This window comes from Neopelma chrysocephalum, unplaced genomic scaffold, assembly GCF_003984885.1.
Source record: "Neopelma chrysocephalum unplaced genomic scaffold, ASM398488v2 Primary Assembly neopelma1_86, whole genome shotgun sequence".
NCBI classification, from domain to species: domain Eukaryota; kingdom Metazoa; phylum Chordata; class Aves; order Passeriformes; family Pipridae; genus Neopelma; species Neopelma chrysocephalum.
In genome coordinates this window covers 4,222,776-4,240,889 of record NW_020897748.1, presented here as the reverse complement: position 1 = coordinate 4,240,889, position 18,114 = coordinate 4,222,776, and the positions used below count along the sequence as shown (strand labels likewise).

The 18,114-nt window shown below is 38.1% G+C and overlaps 1 protein-coding gene across 4 annotated transcripts in view; it reads left to right on the top strand.

The window, feature by feature from the left end:
- The window catches only part of VPS13B (vacuolar protein sorting 13 homolog B), a 424,870-nt gene that overhangs the window by 6,574 nt on the left and 400,182 nt on the right, over nucleotides 1-18,114 (top strand). For all 4 annotated transcript variants that reach the window (XM_027692551.1, XM_027692552.1, XM_027692549.1 and 1 more), the window contains exon 3: nucleotides 1,814-1,957. In XM_027692551.1, the coding sequence (XP_027548352.1) occupies nucleotides 1,814-1,957 (144 nt within the window). The remainder of the gene's footprint in view (nucleotides 1-1,813; nucleotides 1,958-18,114) is intronic.

The window sequence follows — 18,114 nt, the reverse complement described above, 5'->3', positions numbered from 1 at the left end:
CTTAAGCTCTGGCTTACCAGGATAATTCTGGAGTTCTGAACAACGTTTAATGTCCCCGAGTTTACTAAGAAACACAACAATTAAGAGCCTTAGAGTGCTGGTCAGCAGCAGACTCAGTAGGAGTCAGCAGTGTGCCCAGGCAGCCCAGAGGGCAAACCCCCTCCTGGGGTGCATCAAACTCAGCATCACCAGCCAACCGTCACCAACAGAGGTGACTGTCTCATTGTAACAGTGTGGGTGTGGCCTCACTTTGAGCACTGTGTGCTGTTCTGGGTCCCACAATTTAACAAGGATGTGTCCAGAGGAGGGTAACAAAGCTGGTGAAAGAGCCGGAGGCAATGTCCTGTAAGAAGGGACTGAGGACTTTGGGCTTGTCTGGTTTGGAGAAAAGGAAGTTGAGGGGTGACCTCACTGCTCTCTAGAGCTTCCCGAGGAGGGGATGTGAGAGGGAGGTGCTGAGCTCTTCTCCCTGGTATGCAGGGATAGGACATGTGGGAATGGTTCAAAGCTCTGCCAGGGGAGGCTTAGACTGGACGTTAAGAAGCATTGACCAGTGTGGTCAAACACTGGAACAGGCTTCCTAGAAGAGGTGGATGCCCCATGCCAGTGAGTGTGTAATTGCACAATGCCCTTAGCAACTTTCGGTCAGCCCTGAATTGGGCAGTTGGACTAGAGGGTGGTTGTAGGTTGGCCAAAGCTATCACCTAGCGTCTAGGAGACTTAGATTCACTTATTTCTCCATCTGAGAAGATTTACACCTGTAGTTCCCAGTATCTAAGACGGAGATGAAAACACCAGGCTTATAAGCAACTTGAAGATATCTGTTATTTTTTCTCCATTAAAATTTTATAGTAAAAAATGTTAGAATAAGACATCAGAAAGGTAAGAAGATGAATCATCACTGGAACCTCATCATTAGAGCACTTAGTATTGAGAATGCTGACTTAAAATTCTGACATAGTATCAAAAATTGTTTCTTTGTTTTGCAGTAAGCACTTGCCTTCATTATTCCAAATCTTGGTTGCTCATCCTGGGACCAGGTCTCTAGCCTGACCACTGTGTCTGTTAAGTGCTCTGAAGCTACTGGAGAAGTTAACAACACTGTGGCACCTTATTTCCTGCTGAATTGCTGCATGCAGCAGTTGGCTCAGTGGGGCTGTGCTGTAGAGTTGTGATCTCTGCATTGACTGGATGGAGTGTCAGGATTTTGTTAGGAGTTCTGGACTGATTTGCACCAGTTTTTTAAGCAGTGTGACATCCGCATTAGGCCTTGGTGAGGAGTCCAGTTTTGTCAATGAAAAATTTAGTAACTTTGTGTTCACTAGCAATTTGATGTGAATGGGGCAATGGTGGGCCAGTATTAAGAGCACTGAGCTCTTACAACTCTAAGTATTAAAATATTTTCAAAGAAATTGCCTTGCTGTTGCATTGTCAATGTTTAATTCTAAATTTGTTCTCTTCACAATAACACAGGTTGCATGTTAATTTGAGCATTTACTTTCACCTCGATCGTTTCTACTTGTCCCTTGAATAGTGACACATGTTGCAGTAGCTTCATGTGAGAGAGGTGGTTTTAAACTGTCTTTTATTATGAAGGACATGGTAATCCAAACATCTCCTTTGAACAGACTAATTGTAATTTAAGCATGCAAGTGATTATGAGGGCAAATCCCATGCCTTGTGACACACTACTGATTAGGGGAGAATAAATTTTGACTTGTTTTGTGATAGAACCATACTATTTTGAGTTACAAATGCATCTTGAATTTTGATATGTTTCAGTAGTTAATTCTGCATTCTTTGGTGTTGTTAGGAGCTGAAACTGCCATTTACATTTTTAAGCGGGCATATTCATGAACTTCGGATTCACGTGCCATGGACAAAATTGGGATCAGAACCAGTTGTCATCACTATCAATACAATGGAATGCATCTTGAAGTTAAAGGATGGTGCTCAGGTAAGAAATGTGATGAATGCTTTTCTAACATTGAGAGGTTGATGACAATAGTAACTTCTACAGGTCACTTTCTTCAAAGCCTTCTGAAGAATCTCACATGTAAAGTTGGGATTCCTTTTATTTTCTGAGAGGCTAATAATGTTCTTGTCATGGCTAGTCTCTTCCTTTATGCTTATTTTTAAACTCTGTCTTAGCTGCAGCTAATAAAGAGTTCTTGCAGATGTGAAAGCATGTTAATAGTGCTCTATCAGAATTTTCCTATGACTAGAGAAGAAGTGGATTTCAAGAGCAATGCAGCATCTGGTGGGCTTGCTGCCTCTCAAGAAACAGTGCTGGGTGCATGAGTCAGCTGAATGTGGCACAACTCAGCATTGGGCATTTTTCAAAAGTGATGTTGCTGAAGGAATGCTTTAAGATCCTGGACTGTAATTAATGTTTACCTTTAGGAGTTATAGTGCTTGCTTGAGTATAGTACTTGGAAGGCTTCCTTTATGTAAAGGTCTCACAACAATTTGTACACTATGCTGTTTCGCAGGCTTAGGAAAGGTTTTGTTCTGACACAATAAAGCTGAAATACAGTGTCTCAGTTTTTGTCATATGTCTAACTTAGTTAACCAAAAGTACCTAGATATATTAATGTTAAACTTGCTTTTTTTTAGTCACTATGGTGCTTTGATTCTAGAGAGGTTGTCTGGTTTGTTTTTGTTGTTTTTTTTAAAGCCTTGTTCACATTTCAATTTCAACGTGGTCTTTCAGTTATATTGAGGATCATGCAAAAGAAAATTTCAATTTATGCAAAATTCAAGTATTTTGTAGGGTGCTTGATGAGCTGTTAACTTTTGACAGCAATAAATAGATGCAAGCCAGCAAGAACCAGAACATTGCCAAACACTTTTTGGTGATGGTTGATATTTCTTGTAATATTCTTTTACAGTTCCAGATATAAGAGGCTTTTTTGCTGGAGTAGAAATCTCTAGTTCTAGCTGTGCCACCCACAAAGCACATGCTTGCATTCTGTAGTTACGCTTAATCTATGTGCAGACGTGCACGTGCATATACACACAGGTACACGCACCAGCAGCCGAATGCCAAGTACTGTTCCAATATTAAGGTAAGATTTTGAGACCAGATGTTCCATGAGAAATGGGTTTTAGAAGCAGCAAATTGCAACTGATTATAAGAGTTGCAGAAAAAGATTTGTGGCCCACGACTTTGTGCAACCCAGAACTAATATTTGATATTGGACCTTGCAGATGGCTACTGCTGGAATGATCAGATTTCCTGCTTGCGTGGTATTCGAAACTTAAATTTTGTGGTGCATACAGCAAGAGGTCAAGTGTCACAAATGTAAAGCACTTGCAAAACAAGTATTTATTACAGATGTTTAAGATTCAGAGGCAAGAAAGGAATTTTGAAAATTGCAACTGACATATGAACAAATTATTCAGTGGTATGTACACCCAGGAGGATAAAATTTGGGTCTGTGCCATAGAAGGATTATCTTTGACTAACAAGAATGTAAATGAAAACACTTTTATGCTGTTTTCTGAGGATATGGTTTAAAAAGTTGGCAGCTTGAATTTTATTTTTTTAAATTACTATTTGAAAGTGTTTTATAAAAAGAAAGTGTTCCGAGAAATTCTTGTGTTCTAACCTTGTATGGCAGAGTACTTGGCTAAAACCGATTGTCATAAAAATGTTTGTAATCAGAGAATAAAAACTATGAATGAAATAAACTATTTCCGTGCAAAATGGTAGTAAAATGGACTTTCAGTGAATTTAGCTCCAACTTGGAACTGTTTTGCCAAGAACTTCGTATCTATGAAGAACATAATTACCAAGAAAGTTTAGTTTAGGTCTCAAATTGATTGTCTTGATCCTGCATTTCCTTCCTCAGGTGAAACCTCTAATGAGCACATGCATAATTTCACCTGCGCAAAAAATAAAGTTCTGACCTCAACTTAGTGAGATGTGTATTCTTTGGAAAGGGGCTATTTCAAACAACGTTTCTACTGAAGATGTATGAAGATTAAAATACATGGCATTGTTTGAAGCTATTGTCCAATGGGCCCTGCAGATTTTTGTGAGCAAAAACCTCTCTTCCTTTTTATGTTTTTGAAGTGTATCAGTTCCCTGGGAGTGCTTTTGTACATTTGCCCTTTACTTTGATGATTTGTCATTGTTAGTTCAGCTTCAGTGTTAGTTTAGTTGTTTTTTTTGTTCATGCTATTGCAGCATCTCCTCAGCTAAGTCTGGAGTAGATAGTAATGGCTCAACTTCTAGTTTTATGCAAATGTTCTCCTTTTCTAAGCAGAAGTGTTGTAAAAGTGGTAAGTTCACTCAATGATATACAAAATCTATGTTGTAGAATTAGTGGTATTTATTGTGGGTTTTGAAGTTTGGACATTTTGAAGGTCATTGCTTTTCCCCTTTTCTCTGTGCTTTGCTTCCTTTTCTTACTTTTTTACATCTGATACTACTGCTTCTAAAAACCAAATGTTAAATATGGCTACTTTACAAGAAAATTAAACTGAAATGAATCAGGAACAGAACTTTGCAGTGATTAAAGTGGTGTTCTATTGAACATTCTCAATATGTGCACTTTTGGTTATGACTTAATGGCAATACTTGAAATAGAATTTTGGTGTGAGGCATTTTGCATTGCTTTTTGATGTCTGTCAACCTATTGCAACTGTGCCTGTTTTTTTGGTTTTTTTGCTCTTTATTGTAATCTTCTGCAGCACTGAGTTTTAAGTATAAGCAATTATAATGTTCTCAAATTCACGAAACATGTTGGTAAGTATGATTGTTAAATCTGTTATTATATACTTAAATGTAACTGAAATTTGTTTGACTTGTTATAGAAGATAGTTAAAGTTCTGGTATTATATTCTTCTCATTACCTATCTCTATGTGTTAAATCTCATGACTTTATATAGAATTGAAAACAGCTTGTTAAATCTGTGTTGACTGCTGTTTTTCCTCCTAGAGTTTTTTTTCTCCTTTTGGCCTGTTTGAAATTCTTTTCTCTTTGCCTCTCTGTGCCACAATACCTCTGTGCCCAAACCACAGGCTTTAAATTCAGGTAGTACAAATTGGGAAGGACAAGCCTGTAAGCCCATGTCTGTTTTCTTCACCTTCCTGCAATCATAACTAACCACAAGACTAATATTCTTCATGTTCAGCCTTGATTTCTGTGGTTTTTAGTCTTGGAACTGACGCAATGAGGAGATCAAGGAGAAATGTGTTATCTGTATTATTGCTTCACTTCTGAGTCCTCGCCTTTAATCAGGACACGGTGCACCAGGAATATGCTGATGTATATGAAGATGAAGATTCTCTGTACTCCAAGGATAACTAATTATGGAATTGAGAAAGACTGTTAGGTAGAAGCACTTACAGGGGCACAGGGAAACCAAGTAGTTTGGATCAGCATACAGACAATTGAGCACTTCTCCTTTCAGGAGGCATGACAAAGAAGTTGTGAAGGAATATAATAACTGCGGAAACAGTGGAAAACAGCCCACAAGCGTGACTGTCAGAATTGCAGACACATTCTTATCTGACAGTTGGTAGGGACTGCCATCAAAGAATGCTGAAAGCGGGAATTAGTCTTGACCAGAAAATGATGGAGATGGGAGATAAGGTGTGTAGACAGGTTATGAAGGACTTTGACAGTAAAGACACAAGGCTTATGTTTAATGAGGGTATAGTTATATAAAGTTTTTGCTTAGATGGTAAAGCTATCTCCAGGTCTGAAGCTGTGCTTTGCTGTTTTTGTCCTCACCTGGGTTGTAGTAGTTCAATGGAAAGTGGCTGTATGGAAAAGCAGTGCTGTTTTCTTTCCATTTGAGTCTGTCTGCTGTTCTGTGACAGCAAAATTATGATAAGACTTGAAATCAGAAACTTAACTAACAGTCTTTAGTGACCCACCTTTGTGCTTTTTGTTTCCTCATGTAGAAGCTCAAGGTCTTTATTTTAAAAGTATTTTTTATTTGATACCTGCTCACTTTCATAGTGGTCTCTTTAGTTCAGTAAATCTGATACTGAGTTTTAGCACTTGTATGCAAAGTTTAAAGTGAAGATTATATTGAGAACTGCCCTGCAGGAAGCAAAATATGTCATCAGCTAGTGTTGAATCATCATCTCAGGTTAATGATGGATCTGAAATTCTCACTAAGCAGCCAGTTCATGCTGCTCTTATATGTGTTTTAGTGGATTAATATAAGAAAAACGGGAATTTTATATGTTTCTGTGTGTGCATGCATACAAATTAGTATATATAACTAACAAGAGCAGTTTTCCATATTATGAATTAAAGCATTTTGTGCAAATTCCTTTGTGCAAATCCGACTTCAGTTGTTTAGTCTCTTCCAAAGGCTCAGGAAGATTTGGAAGAGTCTTTAGTTGGGTTTTATGCCATTTTCAAGAACTCCAGTACGAAGAGTTCTTACATTTTTCTATGAATTGATAGATGTGGAAAAAAAAGTGGTTTAGGTAGGAGATTTCTCTTTTTCAAGGATATTATCTTTCTAAGGGAGAAATACCATGCCCCACGAATTTCTTACAAAAACATTTAGTAAACTTACTCTTTCAGTAGAGGAAGTAGTAAAGGCAGGTTGTAACTGCTAGAAAAGGCCTTGCAGCATTTGGTTCAGACACTTTGTCTTCTATCTCCACTGTTTTCAAAGGAGGCTAAAGAGGAGATGCTGAGCAGCTTTGCTTAAAATTGAATTACTCTTCACATGTTCTAGCTGGGCAAGCAAGAGTGACCATGTAATTTACCTATATTTTTTCCTATTAAGCACTTAATAGATTTTAAAATCAAAGTATCTGATGCTTTAGATTGCAGTTATTCTGAAAGAATATTACGAAAGAAGAAATTGCCTTTGTGAATTTGTTCAAAGACTCCTGTGGGCACATTTCTTAATTTTCTTAGTGCCATTGTGTTGCCTCAACCTGAGTATCTGCCTTGGTTACCTGAATGTCTCTTAATGTGTTTCTAATTTGGGACAGTTTTCATGTGAATTTGTCAATATGTGGGTCCCCCAAGCGGTCACAAGTCCTGCCAACAAACCCTCTCCAGCTTGGGCTCTTCTCCCCACAGGTCCACAGGTCCTGTCAGGAGCCTGCTCTAGTGTGGGCTTTCCACAGGCTCACAGCCTCCTTCAGATGTCCACCTGCTCCAGTGTGTGTCCTCCACAGGCTGCAGGTGGATGTCTGCTCCACCATGGGCTGCAGGGTGACAGCTGCCTCACCATGGTCTTCACGTGGCCTGCAGGGGAATCTCTGCTCCAGTGTCTGGAGCACTTCCCCCCATCCTGCACTGACCTTGGTGTCTGCAGGGTTCTTTAGCTCATGTTCTCATTCCTTTCTACTCTGGCCATAATTGCTTCTGTGCAGTATCTTCGTTCTTCATCTTAAATCTGTTATCTGATAGTTGTCACTGATGGCCTTTTGGCCAGTGTTGGGTTCCCTCTTGGGCATTGCCGCCCTCAGACATAAGGGAAACTTCTAGTAGCTTCTCACAAAGCCACTCCTGTAGACCCCTGCTACTAAAACCTTGCCCTTAAAACCCAGTCCAGGCGTGAAGGAGTCCTTATGTCCTTCATACTGACAAACCTCAAGGTTATAGTGTTATTATCATGCATAGATATCCCATAGTTTTGCTGATACTTATTTGTGCTGCTGTGTACTGTGGAATTTATTTCAGTACTGGTGAAGGGCAAGAAGTTTCTGCTTTTCACATTTTGGAAGTAAAGCTCAAAAATTCCTGTTGTTTTGTTCCTTCTGTTGCCTAAACTACCTCTAAATGGATGATTTACTTTGGCTTGCAACAAATGATTAAAAGACAGTCCTCATAATGCAGTGCTGGTAGCTGAAAAGCTACTTGACATGGATGTATTATCTTATGGCTGCTATCTGGGTGGAGGACTGCTGTTTAAAAACAACTTTCTTCCAGAAGTAGTAATACCTTCCAACTGCTGGGGTCTTGTTGAGGTTCAAGGCCTCAGGTTCTCTAGTAGCCTTGGCATAATTTGTGGTACTTTCTATCTTTTGGTATACTTGGACAGTTAGTCTTAGGCATATGGACTAGACTTCTTGTCATCTATCCTAAATTGCCATTTTGCTTTTTTAAAATTTAAATATTTAGAATTAAACATTGTTTGGGTTTTTTAATTACTATTTGACTATACTGGCTTAGACTGGCTCTTTGCCTTTTTAAAATGTCTGTTGTGTATGGGGAAACATGGCCTTGCCAAAAAGGAAATAACACTTTTCATGTTTTAAACAACTCATCACCCTCCAAAAAACCCAGTGTAATTGTCCTTTAAATTCAAGAAAGAGAGAAATATGTTTACTTATGCATAAACATGGGTTATATACATTAATGTTTTAATTCTTTATACATAAAGTGTACATGAGCTTTCTTTTAAGTGCCAAATCAACGTCCCTAATTTGGAGCTTGAGGTCTTTGGAGGGTGAGGTCTTTTAAAATGCTTATGTGATACTAGTACTGTACCTCATTTAATTTATGAATTTTCTATAGACTGTTAAACAGCCAATTTTCAATCTTCCTTTAGCAGGTAAAGTTTGAGGCAACCAGGTGGAAACATACGTATTCTGCAACCGAGAGAGCTCTTCTGGAGTCCATTCTAACTTTCTGTAGTGTCCCAAACATATTTACAAAATTAGGCACTAAATAATTTATATCAGATTTATGGCTTTGTTAGCTTAGGGCAAGGCACTTCTTTGGAGCATGACTTTGAAGTTAGTTGGTATTATGTAGAACATCAGTTGGAGTTCTGTCTTTCTCAAGTAGCAAGAGGAAAGGATAATGCAGATGGGAGTAGTACATGGAGGAAGGCTGAGGCAGCTAAATGGACAAATAGGTTAGGTGAGAAGAGATTAAAGCTACCTGATGAATATGAAGGAGAGGGGTGTTTTTTGGATGTGGTGCCTAGTGGTCCTTTAAGCTTCTGTAGCTTTTCAGGTAATTCTAAGTAGATTGTTTAATCAGGTGAGGGTAGCACGCTTATGTAAAAAATTCCACTTGTTTACCTTGGAACACCTGACTAGCTGAGAAATATCTCACTTATTTTGGTGGAACCTTGTCGGGATGCCATATTTTGGAAAGATGTAATCCTAATTTTAGACATGTCAGAGTAGTTTTCCACATGTATGTATCTTTTGGGGAATCTTGCATAGTGCTGAATTTATTGAATCTGTCAAAATATTTCAGACTTAGTAGTTTAATATATTATTATTTTCTCCTATGTTTTGAAGAAAATATTTTCAGAGCAGATTACTACAACACAGTTATTTCATGGGTTCCAAAATGGATGTAGATATGGGGCTTGCTTTTTTCTGGATCAGTTTGTATTTCAGCAGAAATCAGTGCTTTATTTGACATGTGTTTTGGATTTGTACTTTTTTAAAGCTTTTGTCTTTTGGGCAGATGCTCTTAAATTAATCTCTGACTCTACCCACTTTATTTTTGTTAATTCCCTTACTTTTTTCTTATACTGTTCTTTTATATATGCTGGGGTTTCATTATACACTTAAATTGTGGGCACTGACTTCCTGGTTAGGTTCCTCCTTTCTACTTAGACCTTCAGTTTAGCTATAATTGTACTTTGACAGTTGGATGTGAAAGTTGGTTCTGCTTCTTTTTGTAACTTCACTTTTCCATTTGTTGTATAAGCCTATCCTTGTCTGATCAGTCTCATGCCACTAAATTATATATTGAGTAGTTATCAGCTGCCCTACTAAACTGATGTTTCTGAATTAAGGCCAATATGTTTCTTTTTTTTTTTTTCTGTAAGAGCTGTGTTTTGGGACTAAAGAATGTCCCAGACCTGGTGTCTGTCTATTGCAACTCCATGTCAATGCCCTTGGCAATGTCAGTTCAATGTAGAGTGTGAAGAAAGAGAATAGGTCCATTTTCAAAATTGAAATGAGAAATAACATGGTGAGAATTCGGAATCTCAAAACTTAGTGTTAAATCAACAAATGTTCATAAACATGTTCATATAAGTTTTTTTAATACTATTTGTGTTGATGGAAAATACTAATTTTCATTTGCTGAAAATTGAAGTGTTATGAGCTTGTTGTACATGGGCTGATGTTTCTGAAAACAAGAGAAGGATATCCATCTCTGTGATTTTTCCTGGAATGGGATTAGGATTAGAGATTTGTTGGTATAGAAGCTGCAGACTGTGCTGGGGGAGTGTGTTCTGACTGAAGCATTTCCTCATGTCTTAGTTGTGGAAACTTACATATTGTTGAGCATTTTTTTTATTGTTCTCAAATAGACCGCAAGTAACAGTCGTTTTAACCCATTTCTCTCTCTGTGTCTCTCCCCCTTCCTTTTTTATTTCTACTTCCATACGATTCTCTAAAATTGATTCTAGAATTTGACTGTAACTTGTCACTGGCAAATCATGTTCTATTTGAAAATAAAAAACATTAGAAAACAAATTATGTAAGCAAACAGCCAGTAAAACTGTTTGACTTCCATATATGCACATTTCTCTTTATTCATGCATATGAAAACTTATAAACCTATGCCAAATGCCAGTGTTAACAAAATATGTATTATTTGTTTTAACTAAAAGCAGATGCTTCTCTTCTTTACATGAGGAATCATGTTTCTGTGTTCATCTCTGTATGGGTTCTGTTCTGCAATACAATTTCATTCCAGTGAGCTCTTACTTACACCTTTTGACACTTAACATCTGTACATATCCCACTTTACCTGAGAAGTAGTTCAAATGTTGACAGTTCAGGAGTGTTGCCCATGTGGAGGGGAAGAATTTTTGTCTCAAAGGAAGCTGATGTTGCTTCTTTTTCTCATTTAAAACTGTAGTTCCCTATTTTCTGCTTTGTTGCTTTAGATTCCGTTGCTTGGTGTATTGTGATGTTACTTAACAAGTGAGGAAGCAGCAATCCCACTTACCTGTTGTACTGCACTGGTGTAGAAGCTTGTTCTTTATACATACCTCTGTGTGCATATATATATGTGTATATGTATTTATGCATATTAAAGACCCACCTGACCTTTTTATTTCATTATTGCTTGGTGGTAAGGAGGAACAGTTGGGACAGGAAACATGAATAACACTCAGGACTGAGTGTTTTACATTGGTTGTAATTTCACTGTTAATCTACTTAGTAAGGCATCTAGAGCAGTGAAGAGCTGTTTTCTGACTGTTTTGTGGGCAGGCACTGCCGCAAGTGCCCAGCTGAATGGTAGTCAATGTATATTTAACTTCCTTCCCTGAAACAAAACCAGTTTTTTCCTCTGGAGTTCTTTTGTGTTCCCATCTTCGTATGTTCTGTAACTACTAGAAAACTGCAGACCCCAGACTGAGTATTTACACTATGTAGTACAGCTATATTCTGGAAAGTTTAAGATTGTGGATGTTATGGTTGTTTATAAATCAAATCAGCTGAATTTGCTGTGTGGAGAGAGGAGGAGATGATATGCAAGAGCTTTCTAGGCTGCCAAATGAACTTGGAAACTAAACGTCAGGTTAAACTCTTGGCAAAGCACCAGTTAGAAAGTTCATTGTTAAAATGTGAATAATAGTTTTGTTCTGTACCAGCTAAGATAGTGTCCATTACTTTTTCTGTTGAAGTGGCTGTGCTGTCAGGAAATTGAAGGAATTACAGGCAGCAAACCAACATCATAGCAAGGAAACAAATGGCATAATTTAAATATTAGAGCTAATGCAGCATTGGCTGTTGTAACTTGTGTTTTAGAACTTTGGAGTATGTTATGGATCTCAAAGTTGTGAATTTGAATATGAATGCACTAGAATTGCTTATAGAACAGCTTAATGTGCTGTATTCTGGGGAAAAAATATTAATAGGTAAAAAAATGTATTAATGCCTCCCAACTAATGCTAGTGATTTGCATCTGCTTGTGTGTAAAATTATTTATTGTCTCTGGGATACGTATGAGTGCAAAGAGTGTGTGTGTGTGTGTGTCTGTGAGTTTTCTAAAATCAACTTCAAGTGCTCATGTTCAGGAAAACTTTGTCAAACTTACTGATAACTCCAGGAGGTGACAGTGCTGATGGATATTCAGGTCTTCTGCAAGTTCATGAAGTTCATTCCTGACATAGGCCTCCTTGAAGATAATTTTCTGTCTCTGTATCTTATGCTTTTAGCATCACATCAAAATTAGCAGGGAAAATAGCACATCATCTTGCCAGAAACTTGTGTGTTAGTACATAATGATTTTGGAAATGTGTAAGTAACCTAGAGTGCCAACACTTCCGAAGAGAATTACGAGTGCTGTGTCTGTAACTTTATGTATTGGGAGACTATCCAGGGAGACAGACAAGGGTGATACAGAGTTCATCTATTTGAGGACCTGTGCTGCAGGATAGTCCTGGACAGGTAACTGACTGAATTGGTCTGTGCTAGCTAACCAGCAGACCTGTTCTTCCCTGCCACAGTCCCTTTCCTTCCCTTTGGTGTGTATGTATACTAAGCATTTGGAGAGCAGAAGCTGGCGTTTATGTCACCTATGTCACCGATGAAACTGAATTTCAATTTGAAGGCTGAGTTGCATTTGCTGTGACATAGCTCAAGGTTCAAACCTACACCAGCAGCTTTCAGACTTTTTTTGCCACAGCATAAGTCTTCGCTGTTCATGGTGGTGCACCAGCTAAAAAAGGTTGTTTGGTTTCCTTTTTGCTGTGGTTAATATGGTAAATTAATAATTGGGGGTGATATCATGGTATGTATTCTTGAATTTCGGAAGGGAACCCATTTGCACAGGAGCAGACGGGTTTTTTTTAAGAAACCAGCAAAAGTGTTTATTTTAATTCTGCAAGTGGGCAAGTAGAAAGTAGATGTAAGAGTTGGACTCAGATACCACAACATTGCCGATTTATATTCCAGAAAATAGGTTTACTAAGACAAACAAAAATACTAACATGTAAATGGTGTATTTGTCTTTATAAAGTACAGAGAACCTGTTCTTATGAGTAAATATAGGTGTATAAAGTAGAAAGATGAAGAATAATCCTTGTACATTTACTGATTTTTACTCAGCTTTTTCTTTTTTCCTGACCTACTTACAGCAAGGAAATGTAATGCCAATAGTCAGTGTCTTTGTTCCAAGGTATAGGGTAAAAGGGTTTATGTATCATCTTTGGCGTAATTCCTAGTAGTAGAGAGTCAGATTCTGATTCAGCTTCCCTGGTGTAGGTCTGGACTACTTCAATTGATTTACTTTGGAGTAATTCCAGACTTGTCCCAGTCCAGCTGACATCAAATCAGGACCCTACAATCCAGCTTTGTTTCATGTAGTTGGGTGAAGAGTTTGGATTGGTGTGGTTTAATGGGGAATGAGGTGAGGTAATGCATTTAAAAATATTTCCTTGGAGAGGAAGTAGTTTTTCCTCATTTGTTGATAGATTAAAGCATAGTTAAATTTGTTGGAATGCATTTTAGCTCCTCATTATAGCAGAACCTACTATTTGGGAATGGGCATGATTACAGATTTTGTAGTGGAAAAACCCTGTAATTTATCCACCTTGCGTAAAAGCATCTAAAAATTCCAAAGGACAAAATACTCTTAATTCTTTTAACTACAAAGTATACTCTGACATTATAGCTTGTTCCCTTTTAAGGGTATGGTTGAATTACAATTTATTAGATACAACTTAAGCAGAAAAATTCCCTTTATTCACCTGTTGCTTAGGACTTACCTTGCAATACTTGCACTTGAAGAGTAGTTCCTGTTAAATAATTTTGATGCACAACTGGTGTAGGCTGTGTTTTATTTTGAACACTTATGGATAATGATAAATTCTATCCCAGTAAGCTACACTTCTTCCGAAAGAATGGGTCAATGTTCAGGTTTAAATGTGTACATTCTTTTCTAAGGAAGAGTCATTGTCTTACCTCTTTACAGGCCATAAAACCCCAGGGAAACTGTACTATGCTGCTGGCAATACCCTGGACCATATAGTCTTACTCCAACCGTTATAAAAGCATGAACTTTAACTGTAAATATTTATTTCTTTTCCTCTGGAAAATATGGAACAAAGTTGATCCCTCTATTGAGAAATACAATTTTTTTCCCCTCCATCTTCTCCAAGATGTTTGTTTAGTGATTCTGACACTGACTTGCTGAGAAACTGTGTCCTGAGGCCCTCTCCTTTGCTTACTAAGGATCCTCACTTGACTTCCTTTACCATGCAAAGGTCTATGGAGCTCAGAATGCTGAGAAATGTTGTCCTTCATTTTCAATTGAAGTCCTGTATTGTATCTAATTGGAGGATGAGCAACACAAAGCTGCTTTTCCTTTTTTGTTATATATGCACGAATCATTCTTCTGGAAGATTTTTTTATGTAAAGGGTTCTGTTGATTTCAGTTATTTATTTTCAGTTAAAACTGAAAATGTATTTTGGTTTCATTAGATAGCAAAGCCTATTAGACCTGTTAACCTCTCAGCATTATTTAATATTTCAGGTTACTTTAGGATTTCCCAAAATGAACTAACAGCTGCTGCTGCAGCAGTAATGTGTAATTACTTAGAATTAAACCCAAAGATGATTAGTCCTGATTTTTTGAAGTGTGTTGGTAATGCAGGATTACTTTTCTGTGCATTGCCGGTAGCTGAGGGGTCTCCTGATCAACGCAGTCAGTGTTGCTCTGCTGTGGGAGCATAGGAGACAGCAGTGTTCCAGTTTTTGGGTGGGTGGGCTGGTCTCAGGTTTGTTTTTTATTCCCAGTGGCAGGAGTGTCATATTTCATGGCTTCTGGAACAATTTCTGTAGGTGAATATCATCTGGACTATGTTGTATATATGTGTAGTTCTGCTGCCTTCTGGAAGTCTCTGCCTTCCTGTATCTCTACTGGATTCCAGGTGTTTAAGATTTCTGCCCTGCAGTTTTTCCCCAGCAGGGCCTGATGAAGACCTGAGAAAAAGGGCAGACAAGACTGTGCTGCTGACTCCATACAATTCAGTCAGCCTGTTCTTGATGGTCTCTTCCCATATGTTCCTCAGATGTGGACAGTGATGGCGTTGTGGGGTAAATGCCTCGTTTTGGCAGTGGGAAGTGGCCACCTTTTCTGGAAGCTCTTCAACCCTTTTCCCAGCATGCATTAAAGATGGGCTTATTATATGATGGGAGGAGAGGCTACAACTCCTAGATAAAATGGTTGTGGGGAGCACGCTGCCTGCTCCACTGCAGTCATCTGGTGTGCAGCTGAGGTTCTTAGGAGAAGAGGCCAAAGGGAACAAGCTAGATGAATCGTCCTGCCATGCTGCTTATGGCCTGTGGGCTATAAGTTGTTCGTCGTAGATATTTGCTTATGATACTTAAGAAAACTAAGATTTTGCAGTAAAACTTTAGAAAAATACTTAACAGCATGAGAAAAATCTGCTTAAGCCACAATGAGCCTAATTCTTTTTACCAGCCTTCCACAAAAAGAGAGCATCTGGTATACAGAAAAGATCAGTCCCAAGTGCATATGCTAGTGGTTTCATTGTCATCAACAGACATTACATTTTTGTTGATTTATTTTGTGCAATGAATAAAACTTCATTTCCTGCTCTATTAAGGATGTTCTACTTTCCTTGACTTGTACAAAAATGAGGTATGGTTGCTGTATCCATATAAAAGTTGAAAGCAATTGTGTGGCACAGAGTTAATGGTGGATGTATCTTTTATCTACTTACGTGTATGCAACAGTTGTTTTCATCTGAAATCCTCTAGTTGTTGACCATGCTAAATCTCCTGCAGTTCCCTTTCCGTTCTCAGAACTGTAATCTGAAGGTCAAGATACTGTAATCTATTTTTCATTTATTAGGTATCAAAGAGTATTCCACTCATAACTGGGGCTTATAAAACTGTAGTTTATTACCCATATACTGATTGTTTAAGCACTTCTGTTCTCAGTCAAGTAAACCCAAGTGAACTGTGCATATAGTCGTAGGAGAATCTGGGATTCACTTCTATTGGTGTCGGCACAACCCAAATTAATTTGAAAGAAAGAGTATGCTATAGCTGCTCAGTCATTTTACTTCTGGTATTTTTGATGAAAACAAAATTTCTTCAGAATGATGTTTTTAGTGTCTGTTTTGTCTTGGGGAAAAAAACCTGAACAAGATACTGAGTTTGGAAGAACACAGAGCAGTATTTTTCTGCTTGTCAAAGCAGGTTCCTCACATTTTTGGTACTGTTCAGTATTGAGTTGTATTTAATTGAACTGCTGCTGTGTTGTGTTTCTTCAGCAACATTCTTTTTCACTGAAGTGCCTAATAAAGTACATGAGTGCTATGGTTACAGGGCACCACCAGGGCGATATTCTTTTGGAGGAGAGAACTGGTTATGCTCAAAGCTCTTGTGGCTACATTTCTTTTCAGGTGGTTGCTTTTTTGTCTGTGAAAACAGCAGAATATTTTCATCGGACAAAATAAAGTTGTGCTGCTTTCAGGAATGTTGGAAAACTATTTGAACCACATTTAGAAAAATACAGTTTTTCAGAAATCTGAAAGTAAACTTTGGTGTTTCCAATTACATATTTTTTTTTCCACCAGCTTTTATCTTGATCTTGTACTGAAAGCAAGTATCAAGGTAGTGGGACCACAGGAGCCTGACTCAGTGAATTGGCCCATGCGTTAGCATCTGGTGAGGAACAGACTTGTCTCAGAATTGCCAGCTTATGAGCGCTCATCTTCCCTCTGGCTGTGCTGAACCTGGATAGAGGTTGATGATTCTGGCCCACAGATTCTAGTTTATAATGCAATTATAAAATTCTGACTCTGTTTAAGGGTAAAATGGAGCTACTTTGAAATTAACATTTCATGTCTTTACCCATTGTTAAACCAATCTGATGGTTATACTAGTACCTAGATCTTATCCAGTCCTTGGCACCAGTGGGACTGGTACATGACCCGTGACTATTGCTTGTTAATCTTAAAGTATTTTTTATGGTCTGCTGACCTTGGTATTTTGTGATTTCTGATTTAATAGGCTTCTGATGTGCTCTTTTCTCACTTGGAGGCAGTTTGCTGGTTCCAGAGCAAATGATGAGTAGTGCCACAAGCAGAGAGGAAGCTGAGGGAATTGCAGCTAGCTGTTATGAAGAGATCCCCTGCTTGGGAGATTTGACTGTAACAGAAGCATGAAGGAAGAGTTGTGTGGTGGGATTGAGCTTTTTGAATTTGTCCTGTCCTGCTCTGCTTGAAGACAGTCAGAGCAGCATCAAAGACATACCTGTTCCTTTCTCGCCACTTCCTTGTGCCTCATCTCAAAGTGATTGTAGTGTTTAAGTTCGCTTTACTCATCTAAAATGTCTGGTGTATGACATTTTACGACTATGTAATATTCTTGGGTATCTTTACCCAGTTAAAACTCTTAATAGTGATACTTGTGTTTTTAAGATGTCCCATGCTTGTATTTCATATTTTTGTTTTTTTCATTTGAAGAAAAACATTTCTTAGATCTATGCAAAAGGCTTATGCATAACGATCTTGTATAGACAGAAAGTAAGGACAGACTTAAGTGGAGTGTTCTGCTCTCTTCAGTTTTTATTCCTATCTCTAGGCAGACAGTGCTTTCATAAGTGATCTATAAAGTAACCCTATAAACACATTCAGGTCACAATAGCTTTAAAGCTGCCTTTGTACATGATGATTTTGTTTTCATCATTGAACACTATTGTAATGAATTTAAGTGTGGCATGATCCTGTCATCTGTGCTGACTTGAGGTAACTCCTTGCACTAATCAATCTTTTTGATATTTCTATATAAATTCAGGTCAGGTCTACTGTTGTTATTGAGTAAGAAATGGTTTTGTTCAGGCAAGGTTTTTTCTTTTTTTAATTCAATTTAAGAAACACAAGTATATTCCTAAACGTATTTTCTGCCATTGCTCTGGTTTTGGTTCGCTGCAATGTGTAGCCTGTTCAGAACAACAATCTGTGGCCTGTTCTGCTTCTGAAAGGTGCTGTTATGTAAAAGTAAATAGTGAAGTGTGATGCTGCTTGGCTTCAAGTATATAGTGATTAATCAGTAAAAACTCCAAACGAGCAACAGATCAGTTTTGCATGGTGTGGAGTTTTTTTTTTTTTATTTGTGCCTGCACTACAGTTTCAGATCTTGTTTTACAGTGGTAGGAGAGCAGG